The sequence below is a fragment of the Panthera pardus genome, unplaced genomic scaffold (assembly GCF_024362965.1).
Source record: "Panthera pardus isolate Hobbes unplaced genomic scaffold, ASM2436296v1 HiC_scaffold_20, whole genome shotgun sequence".
In the NCBI taxonomy this organism is placed as follows: domain Eukaryota; kingdom Metazoa; phylum Chordata; class Mammalia; order Carnivora; family Felidae; genus Panthera; species Panthera pardus.
Genome location: NW_026526766.1, coordinates 68,137,773 through 68,165,287, shown reverse-complemented (window position 1 = coordinate 68,165,287; position 27,515 = coordinate 68,137,773). Strand labels below are relative to the sequence as shown.

Sequence of the window (27,515 nt, the reverse complement as noted above, 5' to 3'; positions counted from 1 at the left end):
GCGGGGGTAGGGCGGGAGCCGAGAAGTTAAGTAAGGAGCGCGCGCCGGCCGCCGGCAGTTCCCCGGCCCGAGAGAGCGAGCGCGGCTGCGGGCGCGCGGGGAGCAGAGGCGGTGGCGGGCGGCGGCGGCACCGGGAGCCGCCAAGTGCCCCTCCCCGCCCCTCCGGCCCCCCACCCAGCCACCCACCCGCCCGCGGCCAGCGCCCATGGCCGCGCGCGCCCCGCGCAGCCCCCTGGACTCCGCGCCCTGCGCCGCCGCCCAGTCCGCAGATCCGCGCCACCGCGGCCAGTCTCACCTGGCGGCACCGCCCGCCCGCCACCCCGGCCACAGCCCCAGCGCCCACGGCAACAGCCGCGGCGACTGCGACAGTGGTGGAGGACACTGCTGAATCGAAGAGAGCGCAGCGCGGCTACCGGACTTACTCGCCTTGCTGATTGTCTTTTTTTTAGGAGTTTACAACTTTTCTAAGAACTTTTGTATACAAAGGAACTTTTTTAAAAAGGCATCTCCCATTTATATTTAATCCAAAGAAGAAGGATCTCGGGCAATTTGGGGTTTTTGGTTTTTGCTTCGATTCTAAGTCCTTTTTTCCCCCCCTCTTCGTTGACTTTGGGGCTAGTGTACCCCCACTGCTTCGGGCTCCCGAGGACCTTCTGGGCCCCCACATTAATGAGGTAGGTGCAGCGCGGGGCGCAGGGAGGGGTGAAGGCCAGAGGCCGGTGGGACGCGCCCGAGCGGCGGTCGCGAGTGGCCCCCCTGACTCCTGCCTCTGCGCCCCACCCGGCCCTCAGGCAGCCACCTGGTGAGTCTGACATGGCTGTCAGCGACGCACTACTCCCGTCCTTCTCCACGTTCGCGTCCGGCCCGGCGGGAAGGGAGAAGACACTGCGTCCAGCAGGTGCCCCGAATAACGTGAGTATTGCCCCGAAAGGTCGGGATCGTCCGGTGGGCTTCTGTGGGTAGGGTGGGGACGGGTGGAGCCCAGGGATCACCGAGAACCACCCGGCGAAGGGAAGGAGAGGCCACCGCACCGGCCCCGCAGTCTTCCTAGGATGGCTTCAGCGTCCTTGGCTCAGTTGTAGATGCGTGTGGTCCCTACACTGCGGAGCCGCCGGGGGCGCACCCCAGGTCCGCATACGTCCCCTAGCGCGCAGGCGGCAAAGCTGGCGCGAGGGCCACCGGCGGGAGGTGGCTGTGTCCCTAGACACTGGCTGGGCCCCAGTGAGCTTGGCGCGTAGGCGTACCCGTGGCGGGTGCGCACAGGGAGATCTTCAGTGCCCCAATTCCAGGGTTGGCGGGAGCGTCCCCGGGATCTGGCTGGGGCAGGACCCGGGCTGCCGAGCCACAGCGCTTGCTCACACGCAATCGGGCAGACACGACATAACATCTTCCAAACCGACGCACCGCCTCTCCTCGGGCCCGGCGGTGGGCCGAGATTGCCGCGCTAACGCCCGGAGGCCCCGGGCGCTTGGTGCCTGCCCAGTCCCGGTGCCTGGGCGGTATCGGCGTGGCCGGCCCGCCAGTATGTAGTGTAGCAGCAGGGGACCAACACCGACGGTCTCTCTCCCCTCCTGTTCCTGCAGCGCTGGCGGGAGGAGCTCTCCCACATGAAGCGACTTCCCCCCGTGCTTCCCGGCCGCCCCTACGACCTGGCGGCGGCGACCGTGGCCACCGACCTGGAAAGTGGCGGAGTCGGTGCGGCTTGCGGCGGCAACAACCCAGCTCTCCTACCCCGGAGGGAGACGGAGGAGTTCAACGATCTCCTGGACCTGGACTTTATCCTCTCCAACTCACTGTCCCATCAGGAGTCAGTGGCCGCCACCGTGTCCTCGTCGGCATCAGCCTCATCCTCGTCCTCGCCGTCGAGCAGCGGTCCTGCCAGTGCGCCCTCCACCTGCAGCTTCAGCTATCCGATCCGGGCTGGAGGCGACCCGGGCGTGGCGCCAGGCAGCACGGGCGGCGGCCTCCTCTATGGCCGGGAGTCTGTGCCTCCTCCCACAGCTCCCTTCAACCTGGCGGACATCAACGACGTGAGCCCCTCGGGCGGCTTCGTGGCTGAGCTCCTTCGGCCTGAATTGGACCCAGTGTATATTCCGCCGCAGCAGCCGCAGCCGCCAGGTGGCGGGCTGATGGGCAAGTTTGTGTTGAAGGCGTCGCTGAGTGCCCCTGGCAGCGAGTACGGCAGCCCGTCGGTCATCAGTGTTAGCAAAGGCAGTCCGGACGGCAGCCACCCGGTCGTAGTGGCGCCCTACAGTGGCGGGCCACCGCGCATGTGCCCCAAGATCAAGCAGGAGGCGGTCTCGTCATGCACCGTCGGTCGGCCCCTAGAGGCCCACATGGGCACTGGACCCCCTCTCAGCAATGGCCACCGGCCGCCAGCCCACGACTTCCCCCTGGGGCGGCAGCTCCCCAGCAGGACTACCCCGACCCTGGGTGCCGAGGAACTGCTGAGCAGCAGGGACTGTCATCCTGCCCTACCGCTCCCCCCGGGTTTCCATCCCCACCCTGGGCCCAACTACCCACCCTTTTTGCCTGACCAGATGCAGCCACAGGTGCCACCGCTCCATTACCAAGGTCAGTCCCGGGGATTCATAGTTTGGGCTGGGGAGCCCTGCGAGTGCCCGCCCTCCCGGGCTCAGGGGATGATGCTGACCCCACCTTCTTCACCCCTAGAGCTCATGCCACCTGGTTCCTGCATGCCGGAGGAGCAGAAACCAAAGAGGGGGAGAAGGTCGTGGCCGCGGAAAAGGACAGCCACTCACACTTGTGACTATGCGGGCTGCGGCAAAACCTACACGAAGAGTTCTCATCTCAAGGCACACCTGCGAACCCACACAGGTAGGAGAATAGAAGCTGCTGAAAGGAGGGAGGGTGGTGTCCAGCCCCACTGGCTAACTGTGGACACTTCTCAGGGCCTCCCTTGGGATGTGAGGCACAGTCTATCTCCTCCATCTCTTGGATCACAGGGGAGAACAGCAAGCTGGCGCCTCCTTTTTTGCCCAAGAGCCTTTTGCTTGATGGATAGTATCAGTGCTTGAATGTGCAGTTCTCTTAGGCTTTTGAAAGGCAGGAGGGAGGTTCCAGGCTGCAGGTGGGCCTCTCCTAGTCCGAGCAAAGCATTGCCCTTGTAATCAAGAAATTACACTTTGGGGGTGCCTGACTGGCTCGGTCGCTGGTGCATGAAACTCTTGATCTCGAGGTTGTGGGTTCGGGCCCCACACTGAGTGTAGAGATTAAAAGAAACAACACCCTAAATTATCAGGGCGCCTGGGTGGCTCAGACACTTAAGCGTCCGACTTCAGGTCATGATCTCCCCTCCCGGTTCGTGGGTTTGAGCCCCGTGTTGGGCTCTGTGCTGTCAGCTCAGAGCCTGGAGCCTGCTTGGGATTCTGTGTCTCCCTCTCTCTCTGGTGCTACCCCACTTGCACTGTCTCAAAAATAAACGTTAAAAAAAATGAAAAACTAAATGACACCTGCAGTGCAAAAAAATGATAGGTCTTATTAGTTTTTAATTTTCTAGACAATTTTCACTGGTTGTTCGCTCCCCACATTTACGCTCTTTTGCTATTTTTAGGTCTACTCTTCATAAGTAAGTTCTATTTTCAGAACTTTCAAGAATTCTATTTCGGAAACTTTCAAGAATTGAATGTTATGATTACTAAGATTGTAGTTTAAGATGGTCAGTGCAGGGAAATTCCATGTCATGTAAGCGCAGGTACATAAGGTCAGTTAGGTGTAGTAGTCATTAAAAGAACAGAAATGCACACTATGTGTTAAGTTGGATTTAAATGTTAAAAAATCTTAAAAAATAACAAATTCTGAAGCAGAAAAAGTAGCCGCTTGTGGCTCTTTGAACGCATTTGTAGTGGGACAGGATATTAATTGCTTGGTTTGGGCAGGGGAGATAGACCAGCAGATTTCATTTCCAAATTCACTTCCACCACTATGGTACTTTGAGTCAAGAATGAAAACATTAGCAATGTAGAAGTGTAGGTTGATGTTGTATGTGTGTATTTTCATTACTTAAATGTCTGTTCCTCACCCCACCCCCCCCCCCCACACACACACCAGAAAAAAACCGAAAGGAATACTTAGAAGCTTAATATTCCTATTTGTGATCTGAAATTTAGCATGGCCTTGAAGTGGTCTAAAAACATTCCTGGCTTCTTTCAGAGTAGGGTGCTTGGGGAGTCGGTTTAACATTTGGCCTCCGGTTTTTAAAGCGGCCAATTCTGCATGATGTAGCAATGGCTTCAACGGGTTTCTTTTCCTCTGGCAGGTGAGAAGCCTTACCACTGTGACTGGGATGGCTGCGGGTGGAAATTTGCCCGCTCTGACGAACTGACCAGGCATTACCGGAAACACACCGGGCACCGCCCCTTTCAGTGCCAGAAGTGCGACCGGGCCTTCTCCAGGTCGGACCACCTCGCCTTACACATGAAGAGGCACTTTTAAATCCCAAGACAGTGGCTGTGACCCACACTGCCAAGAAGAGAATTCAGTATTTTTTACTTTTCACACTGTCTTCCCCGGGGAGGGGAGGAACCCAGCCGGAGAGCACTACAATCATGGTCAAGTTCCCAACAAGCCAACTTGTGAATGGATAATCAGGAGACACGAGGAAACCAGAAGACAAATCAAAGAACAGATGGGGTCTGTGACTGGATCTTCTATCATTCCAATTCTCAGTCCAACTTGAATATTCCTGGACTTACAAAACACCAAGGGGGTGACTGGAAGGTGTGGATATCAGGGTATAAATTAGATCCATGAGTTGGGGGGAGGGAAGACCAGAATTCCCTTGAATTGTGTTCGATGCAATATAAGTGTAAAGATCACCTTGTATTCTCTTTGCCTTCTAAAAGCCATTATTATGATACTAGAAGAGGAGGAAGAAATTCAGGTACAGAAAATGTGTTTTAATAACCTAAACGATGGTGCTTGGTGAGTCTTGGTTCTAAAGGTACCAAATGAGGAAGCCAAAGTTCTCAAACTGCTGCATACGTTGACAAGGAAAATCTATTTTTGTCTTCCGATCTACATTTATGACCTAAGTCAGGTAAATACACCTGGTTTACTTTAACATTTTTATGCAGACAGTCTGTTATGCACTGTGGTTTCAGATGTGCAATAATTTGTACAATGGTTTATTCCCAAGTATGCCTTAAGCAGAACAAATGTTTTTTTCTATATAGTTCCTTGCCTTAATAAATATGTAATATAAATTTAAGCAAACTTCTATTTTGTATATTTGTAAACTACAAAGTAAAAAAAAATGAACATTTTGTGGAGTTTGTATTTTGCATACTCAAGGTGAGAATTAAGTTTTAAATAAACCTATAATATTTTATCTGAACACCGTTTTTGTTTTGTTTTTCCCCTGGAAAAGCATGTTACAGGAATTTCAGTTTAAACACAGTCGGGAGGGCAGGTGAAAAGGCCAAACTTTACCTCCACAGAGATTAAAAGAAGACACTTCTAAGGCTGGGTTTACAGTAAGTACTATCAAAGTCTAAGGCTTAAAGCTGAATATTGGAGATCATAGAATTAAACCTGGTTTGGGTGGCTCTTTCCAAATGTACGGAAAAGTACATGAATGCAATTTCCTTACCTGAATATGAATTTCCAGGTACAAACCGGCTCAATTATTCTTCAATATGCTCAGTTTAATAGGAAAGTATTCATAAAATACATACATTCCAGTTTCATATTTTAAAAGGTCCTTATGGTTTCTCTTTAAAATTAAATGAAAATATAAAAATCTTTCTCAGAGGCCCGGCCTTGCCCTCAGAACAATTTGAGGAACAAAAGAAACCTTCCTACAGCGGAGAAACCCTAAGAACATAGTTCCACAGTGCCCTCCTGAGGATTAAAGGGTTCATTTATGCTTAGTGGGTGTTACAGATACATTCTAGTTCGAGTCCTAAAGAGGTTAGTACCAAATTTTCTGGCGGAAAGTTTTAACACTCCATCAGTCCTCTGTAGATTCAGCAGACTGAACTAAGAGTTAATTAAAACATACTTTCGCAAAACTAAGTGTAGAGCAAAACTTTTTTAAGTGGTGTTTTTGTAAGCTTGGAGCATATTTCCGAAATTACTCAACTTTAAAAGGGCACTGATGCTTTTTTGAGGCGGGCACGCAAGGTTTGAACTTCATTTGTGGCAGTCACAAATTGGAAAGAGCATTTGTGACTCTTGTTGACACTTCGTACATTTGTAATGGTGATGCAGGGTGACCCAAGCAGACAAGCTCCCTGGCATCTTTAGACTGCTTATTAACTCTCCATTGTACGTAGTGTCCAGAAGTGTGGGTGCATCTTATAAATAGAAGAAAACAAATTCATAAGAGCCTGATGGTGGATCAACACAAAGTATTTTCCTTGGCTTTTGGGAGTCCAGCATGACTGGAAAACATGGCATGTGTCTTAGCTTAAAAGAAAACAGGTGCATCACTAGGATGGAATTTTATGTGGCCAAGAACATATTCAAAGCATATTTAATGACATGGAAAAATGCTCATGGTATGTTAAGTGGAAAAAGCAGGATCTAAGACTATAAACACTATGATTCCAGTTGCATAAGTTTGTGTGTGTGCATTGAAGGAGAGAGAGAAGCAACAAAGTTTAAGAGGAAGGCCTGGAAGGAAATGCGAAAATATCCATGATGGTTTTCTCCATGTAGATTTTCTAGTTTCCAAATATGTATCTATTTAACTTTTTAAGAATGCAGGTGCAAATATTTAGGCTTTTATTTTTATTTTTTATTATTTTTAAAAGTTTTAATGTTTATTTATTTTTGAGAGAGAGAGAAAGAGAGAGAGAGAGGAGTGGCAGAGAGAGGGAGACACAATCTGATGCAGGTTCCCAGCTGTCAGCACAGAGTCCGACACGGGGCTCGAACTCACAAACTGTGAGATCATGACCTGAGCCGAAGTCAGAGGCCCAACTGACTGAGCCACCCAGGTGCCCCTAGGCTTTTATTTTTGAAAGATCAGTTAAAGCTATTTAAACAAGAAGCCTTTTCTTGTGTGTTACATTGTGGTGGTTGCTCTTGTAATCCACCTTTCTCTCATACAGAGACTTCTGGCACGCGGTTGTGTATGAAAAGTATTTACTGAATGGCTGATAACATCTTCGTGTTTGCTAAGTGCCTATTACCTCAAAAGAAACGTCTCAAAATAGCCGAGCACACTAAAAATTTTCTGATGTAGGGAAACGTCACTTGCATGAACTTTTTCTAATCTGAAAAAGTTTCAGTATCAACAGCAAATAAGGAAGATTTCCCAAAAATGTCACAGGGCAAAACTTCTCAACATGAGTAAATAGCTAAAACTACTCTCGTTCCTATCCCGTTCTGAGTGCTGAGATGTCCTGTCATTACTGCATTATGGAGCCGTTTACACTGTATAATAAACAGCACCTAACATTCGAGATGCCTACTTATTACCTTTTCCCTATGATATTTAATTTTATATGTCCTAGATTTTAACTTGTGCACACAACACACACACATACACACACACACACAAGATAAACAGTAGTGTTTCCTACACATCAACAGATTTCTTCAGTCTATCTCTCGCCCAGCAAAATGTCTTTTCCAGCAAAATAGTCTTCCTACCTGAAAACCTGCTTAGTGCCTACAATTAATTCTGTTTCGGTTTGTTAAACAGGAACTTCACCATCTCATGTAGAATGGTCGGGGGAAGAATTTTCTTCCATTCAAAAACTGTTCTAATTTTTAGAAACACGCGATGTTATTTCATATTTGAAGATTAACCTTTCTTACATATAAGTTTACATATAAGAAAGACCATGGGAGGTGGTCCTTATGCCAAGGAAGCAAGTCCACAGGGAAAATATTTAAAACAAGCAGTGATGGTGCCTGTCGTATTTTGATATATGGCAGTATCTAAATTCAGCAGCCTATGTCAGCCACCTGTTCTATTGTATGTTCTGGCTTCTGAAGCTCTGTTCAGCACACCAGCACACACACATCCAGTCCTCCACCTTTTTAGCTTATGTATTCCATTCTTCTATCGTGTTATCATGTATTTTATTTTATGTGTTTCATTTCTTCATATTTTCTTAGCACCTTCTAGAGTATAGTGACATGTTTTTACAGTGCTAAACTGAAGCCACGTCTGCTTCCTAAAGTTCATTTATGAAATTATCATTCATTGTTCACATGCAGAGCCATTCAATAATATTTCACATAAAACCACCAAGAACGCTCTACATAATGAATGCTGTGGAACATATCCCGGAGTTTTCTACTTGTGAAAATGCAAAGGAGCGACTGTTCACAATCAGAATGCTGTATGAAAAGAAGGTTTTCTCCTATTAAGTGAAACTAAAATGAAAGTTGGAGACAAACAAGCTTAGGAAGCCTTTACCTTAAAACAAAAAAGTAAATCTTGAGTAAATTTCTTACCATCTTCTGAAAAACTAATAAATTCTTAAATCCTAATGAAGGTACCTAAGAATTTCAATGCCCGGGTTGCAGTCAAAACACAGAAGAAACCAACTGCTGTCATGTTAGCCTAAACACAGAAAATCTTGCAGGCTGATATCTAGGCTACCAGAGCCAGTTAGCTTAGTCGGGCAGGAGGAGGGTGCACAGGGTTGGAGCATCAATTAAACTGCTTCTCTGGAATCACATACACTGGGAGTCCACCTTTTTTTTTTGTTTTAATTTTTTTTTTTAATGTTTGTTTATTTTTGAGACAGAGAGAGAAACAGACCATGAGCAAGGGAGGGGCAGAGAGAGTGAGACACAGAATCCAAAGCAGGCTCCAGGCTCCAAGCCGTCAGCACAGAGCCCGATGCAGGGCTCGAACCCACAAACCATGATATCATGACCTGAACAGAAGTCGGACGCTTAACCGACTGAGGCACCCAGGCACCCCTAGGAGTCCACCTTTTTAAGTGTTTTCCATAATACCATTGATGTAATACTTTTTCCAATCGCTCCGGTCTTCTCCGGCACCGGCACCGAGAGGAGTCAGCATGTTGCAACCTGCCCTCCCAAGTCCTTCTCCACTTGTTCTTAAAGGAGAAGGAGGAAATAAATATAAACACAATTTCAGAACAAAAAGGAAATACACATTTCCAGGATCCTTTTGACATCTGATTATACCTAGCAGAGCATTTTCCACTGATACAACACAATAATTATAATGGTACCCTAAAGTATGAGGACCATTTGTCATCCTTTTATGTTTCTTTTCATGTCCACAGTACATGATATCATCTAAACAAAGCAAGAGACAGGAGAAATAGCTCTTTATGGAGACATAGGCAGGTAGGTAGGTAGTAGGTAGGTAGACAAATGAAGCCTCAGGTAGAGGTTTGGCAATGATATAAAATCAAACAGGCAAACCTGTCCAGGCCAGGGGGCGTTGAGGGGGATTATAATACCTATGTCACCTATAATATTTGAATATGTACTGACTGGCATTGGATCAACATGTTACTGAACGGTGGCCATATCAACACAACACTCAGATGCTGTATCTGCATACCCACTTAAAAGCTAAAATTGGCAAAAATAACTTTACAGAGATACTGAAAGAACTCTAGATACACTCGCTGAAAGCTAGAGAGATTAGTGAATCAATGTAAACCACAAAGCAGAGTCTCTTAGGCATGATAGATGGGATTTTTTCAGTAAGCACAAGAGTGCCTCTTCTCTGATCCGGTCACTTTTTGCTGGTGTATAGTAACACCTCACTTCCGCACAAAGCCATGAGATCTATGAAGCATTTACACTCTCCATTACTGTAACAGATCCTCACAATGAAGACAGGGGTGGGATCTCCCTCTCCATCCCCATTTTATGGAACGGGAAACTCAGTTTCCCTTTACAAGTTAGCGTTTGGGTTTTTTTTTCATTCATTCAAAGCATTTTTCTCCTAAGACTTCTGTCTTCAGTCTGCTGGGCAGGGAAGGTCACATGCAAAATGGATACACACCAAATTCAGAAGGATTTGCTAATATCCAGGTCCTTCCAACAAAGCCAGTAAAAAGTCAAAAGCCCCCCAAGTTCTGTCTCCCAACCGAAGTGCTATTTAAAGGTAGACCGACAGGGAAGCCCGAGTTTCCCATAGATGTTTTTTGAGCTGGTCACTATGCCATGAGCGTATCCACACTTTCAGTTCGAGGTGGAAGAAAAAGCTCCTGTTTTTATCCCCAGCTCTGGCCCAACACACAGCTCTCCTGATCAAACAGATCTGGTCAAGCCCCTCCCCTACTCATTAACTTCCCATGGTCCCCAGTGCCTAGTAGATAAATATTTAACATGGTCAGTCCTTCAACGGTAGCTCCCACCTAGCATCCAGTATTTTCTCCTTAAATATCCAATCATCCTTAATTGTACCAGCCATGCTAAACTACTCTTGACCCTCAATGCATCATGCCTATTTCAGCCTCTGAACCTTTGCTTAGAGATGTGGGTCTCTCCAGCTTCTGGAAAAACCCACATTCCCCTGACAAGCTCCTATATATCCTTCGAAGCCCAGTTTTTATTAAAAGTCTCCCACGTTTCAGTCAATCTAGATCTTTCATCAAACTCTTATCCTCACATGCTACAAGGTTTTGTGGGTCTGGCTCCTCCAACAGACACGAGTCCCTGGAAGGCACTGGAAGCTTCCCTTATTTGCCCTTGAATACCCACAGTTACTGCATTTAATGGAGTAAAGTTAATTACTTATTGAATAGTTACCCCCAAATCCTAGCATCTCTTTTCAGAGGATGCTTTCTTGCCAGGGGATTCTCTGCATTGATTCTAGAAAGAATTTTGTTCATTTGGAGGGTTTGCTGTGTATTGGGGGAGGCAGATGGATGGCAGGTGACCCACAGGAAGCAGTTAGGGGACCACTGGGCATGGCCTTCAGGAAGTCAGAATTTGGAAAAAGGCCCAAAAAAGACACTATTTTATCCTTATCCTTGGATAATCCATTGTGCCTCTTTACAAGGGCAAAATTATAAGTGTCCTGTATACAGATGACAATGAAGTTTAAAAAAAAAAATCACACTTTAAAAGCTAACGAAGGCACTTTACGCTGTAGGATCCTGGGTGAGCCAGTTTGCCCGAATGAGGAAGGCTCATCCATCCATCCGTGGCTGTGAAGTCACCACCCACCTGCTTTGCGGTTCTTCAAGTTTGAAACTCTCCTAGCTGCTTGCATGACAGTAGTTTTCTGACTTCTGAACATGTCCAAATGAGCTGAATCTAGAAAACAGTGCATGAAGTTAACAAATCCCCCTGCCTTTGAGCCCCTGTTAGTGCTTCACAGAGGAATGGGGAACAGACTGCAAGTTCTAAAGCTGTGAAATTACATAGACCCTGTCCGTGAGGAAGGAAGGAAGGAAGGAAGGAAGGAAGGAAGGAAGGAAGGAAATATACATAGACGTTGTAAATAAATAAATAAATACTACATAAGCTTTGTAAATAAATAAACAAATAAATAAATAAAAATTACACAGACTTTCTGAGCAGGAAAGTATCTTCAAGACCATCTAACTCAAGGAGAAAATGGAGGCCCACCTAAAAGACTGGGCTTGCCCAAGGTCACGTCAAGTCTGGATCAGAACACCAACCAGCGCCTTGAGCTCATTCAGCAGGCCAGCAGCTGACTGCTGTATCCTGAGAACCCAAGGGAAATTTAGAGGGGAATAAAGAATTTAAACAACAAAAAGGATGGTTTTAGTTATTTTTTTATTCTCTCCTCTTTATTCGTTTTTTTTAAGAGCGAGAGAGAGAGAGAGAGAGAGAGAGAGAGAAAGTGTGATCGGGGGAGAGAGGCAGAGGAAGAGAGAGAATCTTAAGAGGCTCTGTGTTCAGCATAGAGCCCAACTCTGGCTGGATCCCAAGACCCTGGGGTCATGACCTGAGCCAAAATGAAGAGTCAGACGCTCAACCAACTGAGCCACCCAGGTACCCCCAAAAGGATGATTTTAAAAGGAAGGTGCTAGTGCTCACTTTGGCAGCACATATACTAAAATTGGAACAATACAGGGGAGACTAGCACGGCTTATGCCTAAGGATGGCACGCAAATTCATGAAGCGTTCCATATACAAAAAAAAAAAAAAAAAAAAATAGGGAATAAAAAACAGGACAGTTCTAAATTCAATGTAACATCCTGTCAGCTGATGTCCAAAAAAGCATTTTACTGTTCTCTACAGTGCTTCTTTTGGTGTTCTGCTACCAGCCAGCTAAAACAGGCACTATAACACTCACCACTGTTCCCTTCTTTGGAGAACATAGGAGCCATTCCATAAGAGTGTTAATATAAAATATAATTCAGGCTTCGTTCTGCTTCTTTCTCTTCCCATGCAATTCCATTCAAACATATATAATCCGCTCAAAGACCTACTTTACCAGCCACTGTGCAAAGGGTAGGGGAAACAAAGGTCAAGAAGAATACATAAATACGCACGTCTGCAGCTATTTTTTCCTGGTACAATGGCTCCACGAGGGGTATAAAGTGTAACTTAAATGAAAATCAGCAATCTAGCCAGTAGAAATTGTTTGCCTCTCTTAGAAAGTGATTGTATAGTTCTTTGACAGACTCAACCACGTTAACTACAGCAACATATACCATTTTTTCCCCTACAATTTTCTTGACTGCTTATTATTTTAGATACATCCAACTTGTTGATCAGGTGCATGCTAAAGCATGTTAAAACGTGTTATTCTGGTTTGGCACGAAGGTTTCAACCTTATTCAACAAAATATTTCAAACTTCTGCTGGAATTAATGATTCAGGCAAAATGGAACTTAATCTGCGATCCAAGACACCTTTCTATGGTTTGGAGATTGCATATCTAGACCAGGAGGACAACCTGACTTTGTTTCAGGCACAATTAACTTCATAGCTAGGGAGCATAACTGACTTCGTAAGGCTCTTTTGGTGCCAAAGCTTGTAGAAACAGAGGAGGCTTTGCCTAAGGGATTCTTTGCATTAAAGACTTTGTTAGGCAAAGCCACTCTGGCTTGGGAGTCTGATTTGCAATTTGGGCCTTTGTAAAAGGATTAGAAGATCCCTATTGTTTAATGTTTGGATCTCAATTTGCATTTGGAAATGCATGACCTCTTCCAGGTTTAGCGTTCTTTATTTTCAGTTTCTCCTCCTGATATACAATCAATACGGTATGTTAAAAAATTGATAAAACTGCTCGGCCGAATGTTTGCACTGATTAAGGGGAATGTGATAGATTGATTTTCTCCGTGAATGGTGGAGTCTACTTAGGCTCCAGCAATACCGATCCAGTCATCTCTTTAGGAACTGACAAATAGCTCCTAGGTTTGGGTACACACACATTTCATTTATTTCCTTAATCGGAATGCATGGGCACTTTGTTTAAAAACAGACACTGGGTCTACAAAAGAAACTGGCAAGAAAAGAAATCCTCCGACCGACCACCTCAGGACACATTCGAATACTTTTGTCCAACATCTCCCTTTAAACATAAAGGTTTGAGAAAAATTATTTCAGGTTTGTGATAACAATACCCTCGGCTGTACACAATATTTAACTACCTGTCCCTTGGTCAACAACTTTTAACTAATATTTGCTTTGACAATATTCCCAGATTGGCAACATAAGGCCGAGAATAGAAACTTCGTGAGGAGGCACAATTTCTTAGATTGTGAGTTTAAAACGCGTGATTTATTTGTTTGTCTGTTGCCTTCGGTTTCTAGCTTCTCTATCATCACTGACCACAGGAAAACATGTCTTGTGTGTCGGGATGAATGTGCCTGGTACCTGGATTTGGAGTTGTCGGTTGAATGGGCTGGAAGTGGATGGAAAACACTCACATTCATTGAGCACCTACGATGTGTCCAGAATTTTACTAGGTGTTTAAGAGTTTGTTATTATACCCATTTTGTAGTGGAGAAGACCGAGGCCCAGAAGAGTCAAGTGACTTGCCCAAGGTCATACCCTCCCTAATGATCAGAACCCGAGTCTACCCGGCTCCTAACCCCAGGCTCTTTCTGTCATGTCACAACCGCCTCACAGATAAAGTAAAGCTAATTTCATTTGGAGGATTATCTGCTCTTCACCTCCTTGGAATGTGCTTATTTTTTAATCTAAACAGGGGATGTGTTTGGTGCACAGGAAGCTGTGTGGACAAAATTGACCTAACCCATCCCTCTCGCTAATAGAAACAAGTAATCTTATCTGTCATTCTATTAAAAATACACCACATTCCTCTATGATCCAGTTTGGAAAATGACTCAAGAAAGGACAATCTGTTTCTGCATCACAGCACCCCAAGGCCTCTCTAGGATCAGCAAGAGTAAATAAGCCATTGCTTTTCTCAAATATTTCATTCACTGATTCCAAAGCACTTTTACGTGTAATTAAGTAGAATAAAGAGCAGCAGCCCTCTCGATAGTTGGGCCAGAGGTAAGCCCAAGAAAGTCTCCGTTGCTGAAGATCACACATTCTGAGGCCCCCTTCAGTGGAGAACAGCGATGCGGAAGTTAGCTGAAGTAGCCGAAAGAGGTGCGCTGTGCTCTGAGCCCAAGATCTCAGCCTCGGCCCATGGGAGACACTCCCTCTCCGCCATCTTCCAAAGTGCTCTGCCGACATTCTCCTGATGCTCCCAATATCTAAAGATAATCCCTTTTCCCCTAAACAGGATCTCAACCTAAAATAGATCTGAGTATGTGCCACAGGGCTTGAACAAATGACTCAGAGGGCCATTTCAGATCTCGGAAGCAGGGAAGTCTCTTCAGAACACAGGAGCACAGTCTGGGAGCTAGTTAGTACTCAAGGAACAAGCAAATGACAGCTGGAAGGAAGGAGTTCCAAAGAACATGTCACCTGAAGGTTCCTTTGCACACATGAGGCAGCTGAGGCCTAAGTACCCCACAGTTATGTCACTGTGGAACCTCATTCCAGCCTGATTTTCCAGGCCCTCATTCTCAGGCTGCACAGGAGGCCATATATTGACCATAAATTAACAGATAAGGCCCAGGGGCGCCCTAACCTAGGCATAGGTGGCAAAATGGACAGGTTTTTAATGTGTGGATGTGGTTCAGCATCAAGGATGTCAGAAGGGAGTCTCTCTTAGAAAACGTGTTGATTTGGCATTTTCTCCATTTGGATTTTGTGTGGTTACTGTCTTATGTTTCTCCTTCCTTTCACATCATCTGAGTTTGGTTTGTGTTCAACTCTTTGTGTCCAACAGTAGGGCAGTGGTTAAGTAGGTCCTAATAAGTCCTCAGAACAGACTACCACCCTCCATTTAGATTATCTGGTAAACAGTAAGAAGAGCTAACATTTATTGAGCTTTACTACATGCTGTTTCCACACTCAGCATTTGACACGCATTTTTCTCCTGTAGTTCCCACAAGAACCCTATGAGGTAGGCAGTATTAGTCTCCTCGTGTTAAGGTTGAGGAAACTGAGGCAAAGAGAGCTTACAATCAAATGACTGAACGGTGAAACTGGGATTTAAACCTGATTCTACCGGCTCCCATGTCCTTGAGCCATATATTATTCTACACACAGAGAAGAATGCTCAGAAGTCAACGAGACAGGGAGAAAAGCTATATAGTGGGTTCCAGCTTGGTAAAATAGACCTATGCTTATGTGTTTGGAGGTACATCTCCACTGAGAAAATTCTAGAAGGACCACTCCAACGTCAGTTCCTTGGAGCAGTGTTCTCTGACCATACTAAAAGCCATCCCACCCTGCCCCTGTTATTCTGTATTTCTTTCACATATTTGATTTTTTTTTTCATGGCCCTTATCATTACTTGAGATGTAACATATGCTGGAGCCATTTATTGTCTAGCTGGCTTCTAGAATGAGGGGCGGGACAATTTCTAAGAAAATGCCTGGCATGTTGTAGGTGTTTAATAAATATCTGTTGACTTGAATAAGTGTGCTAAACTCTTCGTGTTTGGTGGTTTTCTCCTCTCTCACTGTCAAAGAGGAACAATTTGGATTCTTGATACTTAAATGGATTAGACTCTTTTTTATGTTTCATTTGAAATCCTCTGAGTAGAAAAGGAAAAAAAAAATTCATCCCACTTAAAGATCAAGAAGTGAAAATGGCCTACTTAGGAATGTAAAAAGTGGATCTCCACGGTGGACCTGTACCTTCTCAGGAGAGAAGGTTCTCTCAGTTGCAGAAGAGGAGGCCACTGGAAATCTACTGAGATAAACTTGCTTTGAGTCAAAAGAGACTCATTAATGTTTCAACTGCTAATCCATTTAGTGTCCTATTCACCTAGATGTCTTTTCTGAGCAACCCCCTGGTGGTTTTAGAAAGATAAATTTCCAGTCACCAGGCTCAATTGACCAAAAGCAAAAGACAATTGACTGCAGAGGAAGGGACTGACTCAGTTTTTGAGATGAATGAATGGCCTCCTATCTGGCCAATGTGAAAATGAAAGGGACACTTGGAATGAACTGATACCAGCTGGTTACATGTTATCCCAATTATAAGCTCTCCTTTCTCCTCTAAAAAGGATTAGGCCCCCTGGGAAGGGGAATCTTGTCTTCAAGTCCTATGGCCTTGACCTTGCTTTGTACTTTAAACCAGGCATGGCAGTTATTTGAGATTTTTCCTCAGCCATCTCCTTCTGAAGGGTGAGTCTTGCCCCATCAGCAGCCCCACGAACCATCTAGAAGTCAGGAGCAAAATATCCTTGCATTCCGGGCAGAGGAGGGGGCTGGCTGCTTTGGCCAGCTTCCTTCTCCCTTCCCCAAACAGACCCAAGCTCCTATATAAAATTCATAAATTCTTGGCAGGAAAGAAATCCTCCCATTGGAAGGAACAGATGTTCTACGAGTAACTTTTGCCATTATACTCTGTTCCTAATATCATAGTTTTAAAGTGTGGGGGGATGTTAACTTTTTTTAAAATGTCAACATGTTCTGGGCAGCTTTTCCATCGCCATCTGTGGCATACACATCACCAATCCTCCTGCCGCCCCTTTTTAAATTTCCAGAGACTGGTTGGGAATTGGAAAGATATTAAAAAGTTGAAAGCGGAAAATTCACTTGAACAAGTATGCTAATGTATAACCTAATGCAGAAAGTAATATGATGTTTCCCTCTCAGTTGTAAATCTCAGAAACTTTCTTTCCCTTGTCCTCTTAGAACTTGGAGGGGTCTAGGAGACTTTTAACAAGGTAATTATGACCAATTAACATTCAGGGGTTATTACTGGTAACAGAGTTCCATGGGAGTAACCTATTCATAAAATTCCCTTTCTAAAGAAAGCCTCAATCCGGCTTCAAATTCAAGAGGCTACCAGGCCATTTTCACTTCGTTATCACCTCGTTAAACTGCCCACCTTAAATGCCAGGGTCCCAGGTGACCGCGGGGAAGGGTCAAGGTCAGTGGATGATGCCTCCTAACTCGCCTGGGAGTAACTTCAGAAAACGTGACCTCACTTTGGTTGGTCCAAGGTGGGGTCCTCTCCCCAGGGACAGCGATGCTGTTTTGCAGGGATTTTGGTGAGGGTTCAAAGTCAGAATTCGGTGCTCGGGCGGCATGGGGTGTGGACTCCGCAGAACAGAAAAGAGAGGAGGGGACAGCGTGGGCGGGGTGGGGTGGGGTGGGGAAGCAGCGGACCGACATTCAAATACGCAGGGGATCCTCCGGGAGTCCCGGCTCTTTGCCGGGGTTTCCCCTCCTCCGCCCGGTGGGAGCCGGACGTCTCTAAATCCCCAGATGCCACGCAGGGCCCAGTGCCGGGAGCGCCACGTCCACCCCGGAAGACCCCGTCCCTGGAGCCTTTCGGTGTCCAAGTGGAGATGTGCTCGATGAGCGCATGCAGGGCGGGGCGCAGGGGGCACCCACGTGTGGCGCTGGCCCGAACTCGGGGTCCGGGGGTAGCGGAGGCGGGGTGGGGGCCAGAACGGCGCACGCGGTCGCCAGAGCCCCTGGGCGCCAGGAGCCAGAGGCGGGCGCAGAGGCGAGCGCGGTCTGCAGTGCCCCCCTCCGGACGGCCGGGAGCAGGACGGCTCCCCGCGCCCCGCCGCAGCGTGGGAGACCCGCGCCCCTCCGCCGCTGCAGAGGCTGACCCCCTGTTAAGGAATTTAAAGTCAAGTCCAAGTGGATTCTCCTTCTGGCTCTGTCGCTTACTGGCTTTCCGCTCGCGGGAACTCGCGATTGCTGCCTCCCTTTGACTAATGTGAATACTAACCCGGACAAAATTAATGAAATAATTAAGTGAGACAATGCAATGGTAAGTGTTCACTAAGTGGCTGGTCTTTTATTATTATTATTATTAGCTGGCTAGACCTTGGATGGGGGGGGGGGGTGGTTCTCACTCCAGTCTGCTCTTCTATGGTGGGTTTGGGGGAGGACAGGGAGGGATGGTTTCTCCTCTGAAGTGGAGAAGGAACCTGAGCACTCAGCAGGGGATCCAGCCTTCCTGTGCCACTAACTCCACCTATAACTGTGGACTCGGCATCCCCTCTTTGAACCTAATATCCTCATTGCAAAATATGAATAATCACACCCAACTCACAGAGTTTCTGTGCGATAAGAACTGCAGAACGCCTGGCCCATGGTGGATACTCGTGGCAAACCTCACTCCTAGCTGGCAGCCAGCAGATCCCAGAACACCTGTACTTATAGCACATGGCAGGTACAGTGCAAAACCCTTGTCCCTATATACACAAGCAGTGAACACACCCAGGGTCTCTTTTCTCACAACACGTGGTAGGTGCTAGGTGCAAGCTCCCCCGCCCCCCACCCACTCCAGTCAGTCAGCATGCCATTTATTGACTACTTACTATGTACCTGTCTGACTCAGGCAGCTGGGGCTGCAGGAGCCTCACACTGCTGGGGTCCCTCTACTTCATCTCCCCTGGAAACCCCCTTCCCAAGATGCCTCATATCTGTTTTGGAAACTAGTAGCGTCAGGAACAACAAGAATGCACACTCCTGACCACGGAGTAATAGAATGTACTGTCAGAGGACCTGGCTGTCAAGGGCTGCCCTTACTGGTTCCTGGCTGTCTATCCTGCAACCTCCCTGAACCTCAATTACCTCATCTGTAAAAACTGAGGCAATAACACTTTCTGGAATGGACCAGTGTGAGGACGAGCAGATACGTGTGTACGAAAGCACTAAACACATAATAAGTGTTCAGTAAATATTAATGTATTATTACTTGTTTCCAGCATGAAGCAGGTGCCCAATGAGTACTCATCGGATTGAACTGGGCTTTCCCTCTTTACAGAGGTCTGTACCTGGGAAAGCTTCCCTTCAGGTGCCCTCCCTGTCGTCAGCTTTGCCAAATGCCAAGCCCTGTGACCTGCCTCTCCCACCCTCTTTCTAGAGTTTGCTACCTTGCATGTAGGAAGAGTGATGGATCTTTCCAGAGTTGAAAACCTGGTTATTACTGCCTCTCTCAGACCTGCTCTGAAACCCATTGTGTCCCATTTGGAAAACGGGAAAAAACAAAAACACCGTGTCCAATCTTTATATGGGCCTTGGCAGTCACGTTGCACTGTTGTGTCTGTTCTATTACTTAATCTTCAGTACTTAATCTTCATCTGGAAAATCTTCATTTTCCAGATGAACCTCACGGAGGCAGAGCGGCTGACACAGTGCTCGTTTCCATGATACACAGTTGCTGCTTGTGCTGCCACATTTTCGAGCTGCTCTCTTGGGCTGTGACATGGGGCTTCTCTCTGGCCATCGGAGCAAGCCTTCCTAGCGACTCTTTCGAAATGATAGGACATGGACTTTGCTAATACATAGCATTAGGCAAATTAGAGCTTTCCCATAATGTGACAAGGTGTGTGAAAGCTGTTACTGTGCCCAAACTATTCATTATGGGGCCGTTTGTTTAAAGGCTGTCCTGGCGGCTTGGGGACAGTGTCTTTGGCTCTCTGACTCACAGGAAGCAAAAATAAGTTACTATCAGGTGATGGTCATGCTTAGAAGCCAAACTAAAAATGAGAAGGTTTGTCATCTTTGAGAGTAGGGCAGTGGCTGCTCTTTCAAACTAGTAAGTGCCAGGCTGCTCAAAATGTAAGCTTTTCTTTGTGCCATGCATTTTTAAAATGTTATTTATTTATTTGGAAGAGAGAGAGAGAGAGAGAGAGTGCACACACAAGCAGGGGAGGGGCAGAGAGAGAGACACACACACACACAGAATCCAAAGCAGCCTCCAGACTCTGAGAGCAGAGCCCAATGCGGGGCTCAAACCCACGAACCGTGAGATCATGACCTGAGCTGAAGTTGGACGCTTAACTGACTGAGCCACCCAGGCGCCCCTGTGTCACGCATTTTAAAAAAATAAAAAAAATCTATTTACCAAGCAGTTGATCACTAATTATGGTGTGCCAATTTCTATGCTGGGCAACACACAAAGGGACTTACATGGTTTCTGTCAGCCAGCATTTCAGTCTAGTAGGAGAGATGTGTTTCTTAAGTGAGCCAATAGTCTCTCTGCAAAGTAACCACTTGGTGGGGGCTTGAGGCCAGGCCAAGGAAGGCGCAGGTGAGAAGCAGTTGCTGAAGGGCCCCACCCAAGACAGGCTCTCGCATAGTGTCGTTAACCTCATTTTCAGACAGAGAAATGGAGGCTCTGAGAGGGGAGGATATTTGCTGGTTCATGGGGGATTCAGTTCAAAACAATTTCATATGTCGTCTTCCAGCCCAGGGCAAGTCACTGCCACTGTTGAAGAGACTTGTCTTTAATTGGGATCTGTGTACAGTGGGAATTAAAGTTTGCCCAGGTGCATACTAGCTCTTTGGCTTTCCAGGTTTCTAAACCGTGTCAGATGCAACCCCCTCCTGCCTGTGTTTCAATTTTCCACAGAGTTCTATGGGAAAAGAAGTATGACTTCCGGTCTCTGTGTTTACACTGGAAGTTGAGTGAAACCATTTCTCTTACTTGCTCCCAAAAGGATTGGTTTTATTTAGCAAACAAATACATCAGGTATCTCAAGCTTTTGGGGGAGGAAACAAGTTTTTGTTGTTGTTTCTTATTCAGTTTTACTGATATGTAATTGTGTACCCAAAACTGCATATATTTAATGTATAAAATTTAGTGAGTTCGGACAGATGCATACACCCATGATTCTATCACCATTGTCAAGGTAATAAACATATCCATCACCTTCAAAAGTTTCCTTGTGCCCCTTTGTGTGTGCGTGTGCATGCGTGTGTGTGTGTGTGTACGTGTGTGTGTTGTTGCTTTTGTGACAGGAATAGTTAACATGAGATTTACCCTGTTCACAAATTTTTGAGTGTATGACACTGAATTGCTAACTGTAGGCACTAGGTTGTACAGCAGATCTCTAGAACTTACTCATCTTGCATAACTGAAACTTTATACCCATTGAGCAACAACTCCATTTTCTCCTCTCCCAGCTGTTGGCAACCACACTCTATTTTCTTAATTTTTTAAAAAATTTATTTGTTTATTTTGAGAGAGAGAGAGAGAGTGCACATGTGTGCACACAAGCAAGGGGAGGGTCAGAGAGAGAGAGAGAGAGAATCCCAGCTGTCAGCACAGAGCCCGACAGGGAGCTCCATCCCACAAACTGTGAGATCATGACCGGAACCGAAGTCAAGAGTCAGTCGCTTAACCGACTGAGCCACCCAGGCGCCCCATTTTCTGCTTCTCCGTTTGCCTAATTTAGATACCTCATATAAGTGGAATCATGCAGTATTTGTCCCTCTGTGACTGGCTTATTTCACTCAGTAAGACGTCCTCCAGGTTTGTCCATTTTGTCACAATTGTTATAATTTCCTTCTTTTTTTAAGGCTGAATAATATCCCACTGTATTCATGTAACACATTTAGTTTATTCAGCTGTTGATAAACATTGGGTTGTTTCCATATCTTGGCTATTGGGAAGAGTGCTACAATGAAAATGCGAGTGCAGTTACCTCTTGGAGATCCTGATTTCAAATATTTTGGATATATATCCAGAAGTAGGATCGTTGGACCATATGGTAGTTCTATTTTTAATTTTTTGAGGAATGTCTATAGTGGCTGCACCATTCTATATTTCTATCAACAGTAAACAAGGGTTTCAGTTTCTCCACGTCCTTGCCAACGCTTGTTATCTTTAGTTTAGTTTAGTTGTGTTGTCGGTAATAACCATCCTACCTACCAGGTAGGTAATAACCAACCTGTCTCATTGTGATTTTGATTTTATTTCTCTGATGATTAGTGATGTTGAGCACCTTTTCATATATCGAGTGGACATTTGTATATCTTTGGAAAAATGTCTATTCTAGTCCTTTAGCCATTTTAAAAATTGGACTATTTTTTGTTTGTTTTTTGCTATTGAGTTGTATGAATTCCTTGTGTGTTTTGGACATTAACTTCTTATCAGATAAGTGGCTTGCAAATATTTTCTCTTTTTTCATTCTGCTGATTGTTTACAATTCAGAAGCTTTTTCTTTTAAGTTTATTATTATTATTATTATTATTTGAGAGAGAGAGAGAGAGAGAGAGAGAGACAGAAAATCTGAAGTGGGCTCCGTGCTGATAGCAGAGAGACTGAAGTGGGGCTGAACTCACCAACTGTGAGATCATGACCTGAGCTGAAGCTGGATGCCCAACTGACTGAGCCACCCAGGGGCCCCTGTACAGACACTGTTTATGATGTAGTCATGATGAAGTCTAATGTATCTATTTTTTGTTGCCGGGGCTTTTGGTGTCATATTTAGAAAATCATTGCCAAAACCAACGTCAAGAAACTTTCCTTCTGTGTTTTCTTCTAGGAATTTATAAGTTGCAGATCTCAAAGACTTAAGAAGTCTTTGATCTGTTTTGAGTTGATTTTTGTGCCTGGTGTAATATAGGGGACCAAAATTGCGTGTGGATATCCAATTTTCCAAACATTGTTTGTTTGGAAAGAGGTGATCCTTTCCCCATTGTGTATTCTGCACACCCTTGTTGAAGACCAGTTAACCATATATGCTTGGATTTATTTCTGGGCTCTTTATTCTATTCTATTGGTCTGTTTGCCTTAATGCTAGGACCATGCTGTGTTTTTGTTTTGATTTTTAAGTAGGCCCTACAGCCAGCATGGAGCCCAACGTGGGGCTTGAACTCATGACCCTGAGAAGAGACCTGAGCTGAGATCAACAGTCAGATGCTTAACTGACTGAGCCACCCAGGCACCCTACCATGCTGTTTTAATTACTATAGCTTTGTAAAATTTTAGAAGTCAAAAAGTGTGATGATTCCAGCTTTGTTCTTTTTTTCTCAAGATCACCTTGGCTACTCTGGGTCTTTTGTGGCTCCATATAAATTTTAGGATTGTGTTTTCTATTTCTGTAGAACAAAACGAAAACAAAACCGCCATTGGGATTTTGATGGGGATAGCTTTGAATCTGTAGATCACTTTGAGCAGCATGGTCATTTTAATAATATTAAATCTTCCAATCCATTAACATGGGTAATCATTTCATTTATTTTTGTTTTCATTAATTTCTTTCATTAATTTTTTATAGTTTTTGGTGTATAAGTCTTTCACCTCCTTGGGTAAGTTAGCTCCTAAAGATTTTTTTTCTTTTCGATGCTATTGTAAGTAGAATTGTTTTCTTAATTTTTTTTTCAAATGTTTGTTATTGTGTAGAACACAGGTGGTTTCATATGCTTATTTTGTATCCTGCAACTTTACTAAATTCATTTATTAGTTCCAACAGTTTTTTCATGGAGTTTAAAGAATTTCTACTTACAAGATCCTGTTATCTGCAAACAGACATTTGATTTCTTCTTTTCAGATTTAAATTTTTTATGCTTATTTATTTATTTATTTTTAAATTTTTTAACATTTACTCTATTTTGAAAGATGAAGAGAGACAGAACAAGAGCAGGGGTGGGGCAGAGAGAAAGAGGGAGACATAGGATCCAAAGCAGGACCCAGACTCTGAGCTGTCAGTACAGAGCCCGACGCAGGGGTCGAACTCACAGACCAAGAGATCATGACCTGAGCTGAAGTCAGACGCTTAACTGACTGAGCCACCCAGGCGACCCTATGCTCATTTATTTTTGAGAGAGAGACAGAGACAGAGCAGGCTCCAAGCTCCAAGCTGTCAATACAGAGTCTGACACAGGGCTCGAACCCATGAACTGTGAGATCATGACCTGAGTCAAAGTCAGACGCTTAACTGACTGAGCCACCCTGGCACCCCTCTTCCTTTCAGATTTAGATGCTTTTTATTCCCTTTTCTTGCCTAATCGCTCTGGCTAAGACTTCCAGTAGTATGTTTAATAGATATGACAAGAGTGGTCATCCTTGTCTTGTTCCTGATCTTAGAGGAAAAGTTTTTAGTTTTTCCTTATTGAGTATGACGTTAGGGGTAGGCTTGTCATATACACCTTTATTATGTTGAGGTGTATTCCTTCTATACCTAGTTTGCTAAGTGTTTTGTATCATGAAAGAGTGTTGAATTTTGTTAAATGCTTCTGCATCTATTAAGGCGATTTTATTCTTTTTTACCCCTCATTCTGTTACTGTGATATATCACATTTATTGGTTTGCATATATCAAACTATCTTTGCTTCCCACTGAAGAATGGTGAATGATCCTTCTAAAAAGCTGTTGAATTTGGTTTGCTAGTATTTCGCTGTGAATTTTTGCATCATTGTTCATCAGGGATATTGGCCTAGGATTTTCTTTTCTCGTAGTGTCCTTGACTGTCTCTGGTATCAGGGTAATACTTGTAAAATGAGTCTGGGAGTGTTCTCTACTTTTCATTTTTTTGGAAATGTTTGAAAAGGATTGGCATTAATTCTTTAAATGTTTTATAGAATTTGCCAGGGAAGCTATCTGGTCCTGGGCTTTTCTTTGTTAGGGGGGTTTTGATTACTGCTTCAGACTCTTTACTTGTTATTGATCTGATCAGATTTTCTATTTCTTCATGATTCAGTCTTGGTAGATTGTATGTTACTAGGAATTTATCCATTTCTTCAAGGTTATCCAATTGTTGGCATATAATTGATCATCGTAGCCTCTTACGGTCCTTTATATTTGTGTCATCAGTTGTCGTATCTTCTATTTTATTTCTACTCTTTTATTTGAGTCTTCTCTTTTTTCTTATTCTAGCTGAAAGTTTGTCAATTTTATCTTTTCAGAAAACTGACTCTTAGTTTTATGGATCATTTCTTTTCTTTTTTTAATTCTCAGTTTCCTATATTTCTGCTCTTATTTTTGCTAATTGGGGGCTTTCATTGTTCTTCTTTTTCTGGTCCCTGAGGCATAAAATTACATTGTTTATTTGAGATGTTTCTTCTTTCTTAATGTCAGCATTTATTGCCGTACACTTGCCTCTTACTACCTTTGCTGTATCCCATATGTTCTGGTATGTTGTGTTTTCGTTTGTACTTATCTCAAGATATCTTTTTATTTCCCTTTTGATTTCTTCTTTGACCCACTGGTTGTTAGGATTGTATTGTTTGATTTCCACATATTTTCAAATTTTCGAATTTTCCTCCTGTTATTTTCTAATTTCATACCATTGTGGTTAGAAAAGATACACGGAAAAGATGATTTTAATCCTCTTAGATTTTTAAGACTTTTGTGTCCTAACATGTGACACATCCTAGAGAACAGTACATGTGCACTTGAGAAGAATGTGTATCCTGCTGCTGATGGATGGAATGTTCTATATATGTCTTATGTTACTCTCAACAAGTACATATATGTGCATATAAAAAGAAGACCTCTTAGTACTGTCCTTTTGTGTGTGTGTGTGTGTGTGTGTGTGTGTGTGTAAGGGGGGGGGAGAGGGTCAGAGGAAGAAAGAGAAAGAATCTTAAGCAGGCTCCACACTCAGTGGGGAGCCCTACACGGGGCTTGATTCCACAACACTGGGATCATGATCTGAGCAGAAGTTAAGAGTCAGACACTCAACTGACTGAGCCACCCAGGTACCCCATGAAGACCTCTTACTAACTACTGTCCTTTAAAGGCATAGGCTCAAAAAGTATTCTTGGAGAACATTAATAAAGAAACATCAATATAAATGGAAGGTCTTTTATCATTCAGTTCTCACTAGTCCTGGGATAGGAGGTATTATCTCTATCTTAGAACTCAGGGAGCTGAAGCTTAGCTAGCAGAGCAAGCCTGATATTCCAATCTCTGCTTTGTAGCAGAATTATGTGGGAATTCTAAACAATCATGGACCCCAAGCTTGCCTGGTGACCCATGGCATGATCTTTCATGTGTTCTGTTGTTTCGCTGGCCAACCTCTACCAGTCCCTTGCAGTCACTGAGGCTCAGGTTTTACACCCCTACCTTCCAGTTATTAATGTCATGAAGAGAGAAGATAAAGAAGATAAATGGAAAAATTAATGGCATTACTACTCTTATCTCTATTTGCTTTTTGCAGTTGTGTGAGTTTGGCATTTCATAAACTCAAACATAAGAGAGTTGCATGCCATGACCTTGTTTCATTACTCTATCAGCATCTAGAATGAATGGTGCCTGGCGTGTAATAGATGCTTAATACATATTTGGAAGGAGTGGGCAAATGACTAAGGACACCAGTATGGGAGAATCAGGTGTCTCAGCAGGTTCTCACTTTGAACTCAGTCCTCTTGTGAGTGTGCCCCAGACCAGCCCACCCTGAGAAAGCTATTCCTCCCTAATAGTGGCCCCAGCTGCTGACTGTTGCTAATGGTCACAGCTAATGAATGAAGAGGTGATCTGTTAAAGGTGAGATGATCTGAAAACTTCAGGACTTGGGAACGGTAGTAACCATTGTCTTGTTCTGCCATTTAGGAAGTAGTTTTTAGAACGGCAAGGGGCTTTCAAGTTTGTCCAGGTAACAAAGCTATTCTGACTTTCTTTACAAAACACCATGCATCCTGAAATCCCTAAATATATTCTTTTATCTTATCATCTGCCTGCTGGGGTAACAGGATTTTTTTTTTTTAAGTGTATTTATTTATTGAGAGAGAGAGGGGGAAAGAGAACAAGCAGGGGAGGGTCAGAGAGAGAGGCGGACAGAGGATCCAAAGCAGACTCTGTGCTGACAGCCGAGAGCCCAATGTGGGGCTCTAACTCATGAACCATGAGATCATGACTTGAACCGAAGTTGGACATTTAACCGATTGAGCCACCCAGCTGCCCCTGGGGTAGCAGATTTTTTAAAATGGCAGGCCCGGGTCAAATCTCCACTTAGAATAGCCAGGGGGCCTTGTAGAATTCACAGAACCACTTTGAACCTTATGTTCATCCTTTTTCCAATGGGCAGTTGGAGGGACAAAAGGAAACAACCAATGGGAAGTGTCTGTACACAGCTGGCTGTTACGAATATGAGTTCTGGAGCATATTTGAGAAGCCCGACCTGACCTTCTCCAGCTCCTCCAAAGCACTGACCCTTCGAGTCCCCTGGCACTCACTCCCTTCCCCATGAAACTGTGGTTAAAGAAACTTGAGGCTGGAAGCCTAGAAACCACTGCTGACATACCTACTTTTTTTTTTTTATTTAAAAAAAAATTTTTTTAACATTTATTTATTTTTGAGACAGAGAGCGACACAGCATGAACGGGGGAGGGT

General features: G+C 44.7%; 1 protein-coding gene, 1 long non-coding RNA gene and 1 other non-coding gene across 4 annotated transcripts; 2 read left to right on the top strand and 1 right to left on the bottom strand.

Annotated features, from left to right (window-relative positions):
- Positions 1 to 200: 200 nt before the first annotated feature.
- Positions 201 to 5,356, top strand: KLF4 (KLF transcription factor 4). Of its 2 annotated transcripts, XM_019454278.2 has the most exons (5): positions 204 to 674; positions 792 to 912; positions 1,584 to 2,574; positions 2,674 to 2,838; positions 4,280 to 5,356. In XM_019454278.2, the coding sequence occupies exons 1-5, from the start codon at positions 670 to 672 to the stop codon at positions 4,453 to 4,455; spliced, it is 1,458 nt and encodes a 485-aa protein (XP_019309823.1). In that variant the 5' UTR covers positions 204 to 669; the 3' UTR covers positions 4,456 to 5,356. The 2 variants fall into 2 exon arrangements, with proteins under 2 accessions (XP_019309822.1, XP_019309823.1); XM_019454277.2 differs by having other exon boundaries at positions 201 to 674; positions 1,584 to 2,838.
- A 3,332-nt stretch (positions 5,357 to 8,688) lies between these two features.
- Positions 8,689 to 17,774, bottom strand: LOC109270013 (uncharacterized). The gene is made up of 3 exons (XR_002081376.2): positions 17,604 to 17,774; positions 11,143 to 11,232; positions 8,689 to 9,047 (listed from the first exon to the last, which is right to left on the bottom strand). It is a non-coding gene; the product is annotated as an uncharacterized LOC109270013 (long non-coding RNA).
- Positions 11,975 to 12,081, top strand: LOC128778704 (U6 spliceosomal RNA). Its single transcript, XR_008424434.1, has one exon. It is a non-coding gene; the product is annotated as a U6 spliceosomal RNA (small nuclear RNA).
- Positions 17,775 to 27,515: the final 9,741 nt, after the last annotated feature.

What these genes read in the sequence shown, in the direction of transcription:
- KLF4 (XM_019454277.2), top strand. An exon ending in CAGCAGGTGCCCCGAATAAC is followed by an intron (nt 913 to 1,583) that starts GTGAGTATTGCC and finishes CTGTTCCTGCAG; the next exon opens with CGCTGGCGGGAGGAGCTCTC. An exon ending in ACACCTGCGAACCCACACAG is followed by an intron (nt 2,839 to 4,279) that starts GTAGGAGAATAG and finishes TTCCTCTGGCAG; the next exon opens with GTGAGAAGCCTTACCACTGT.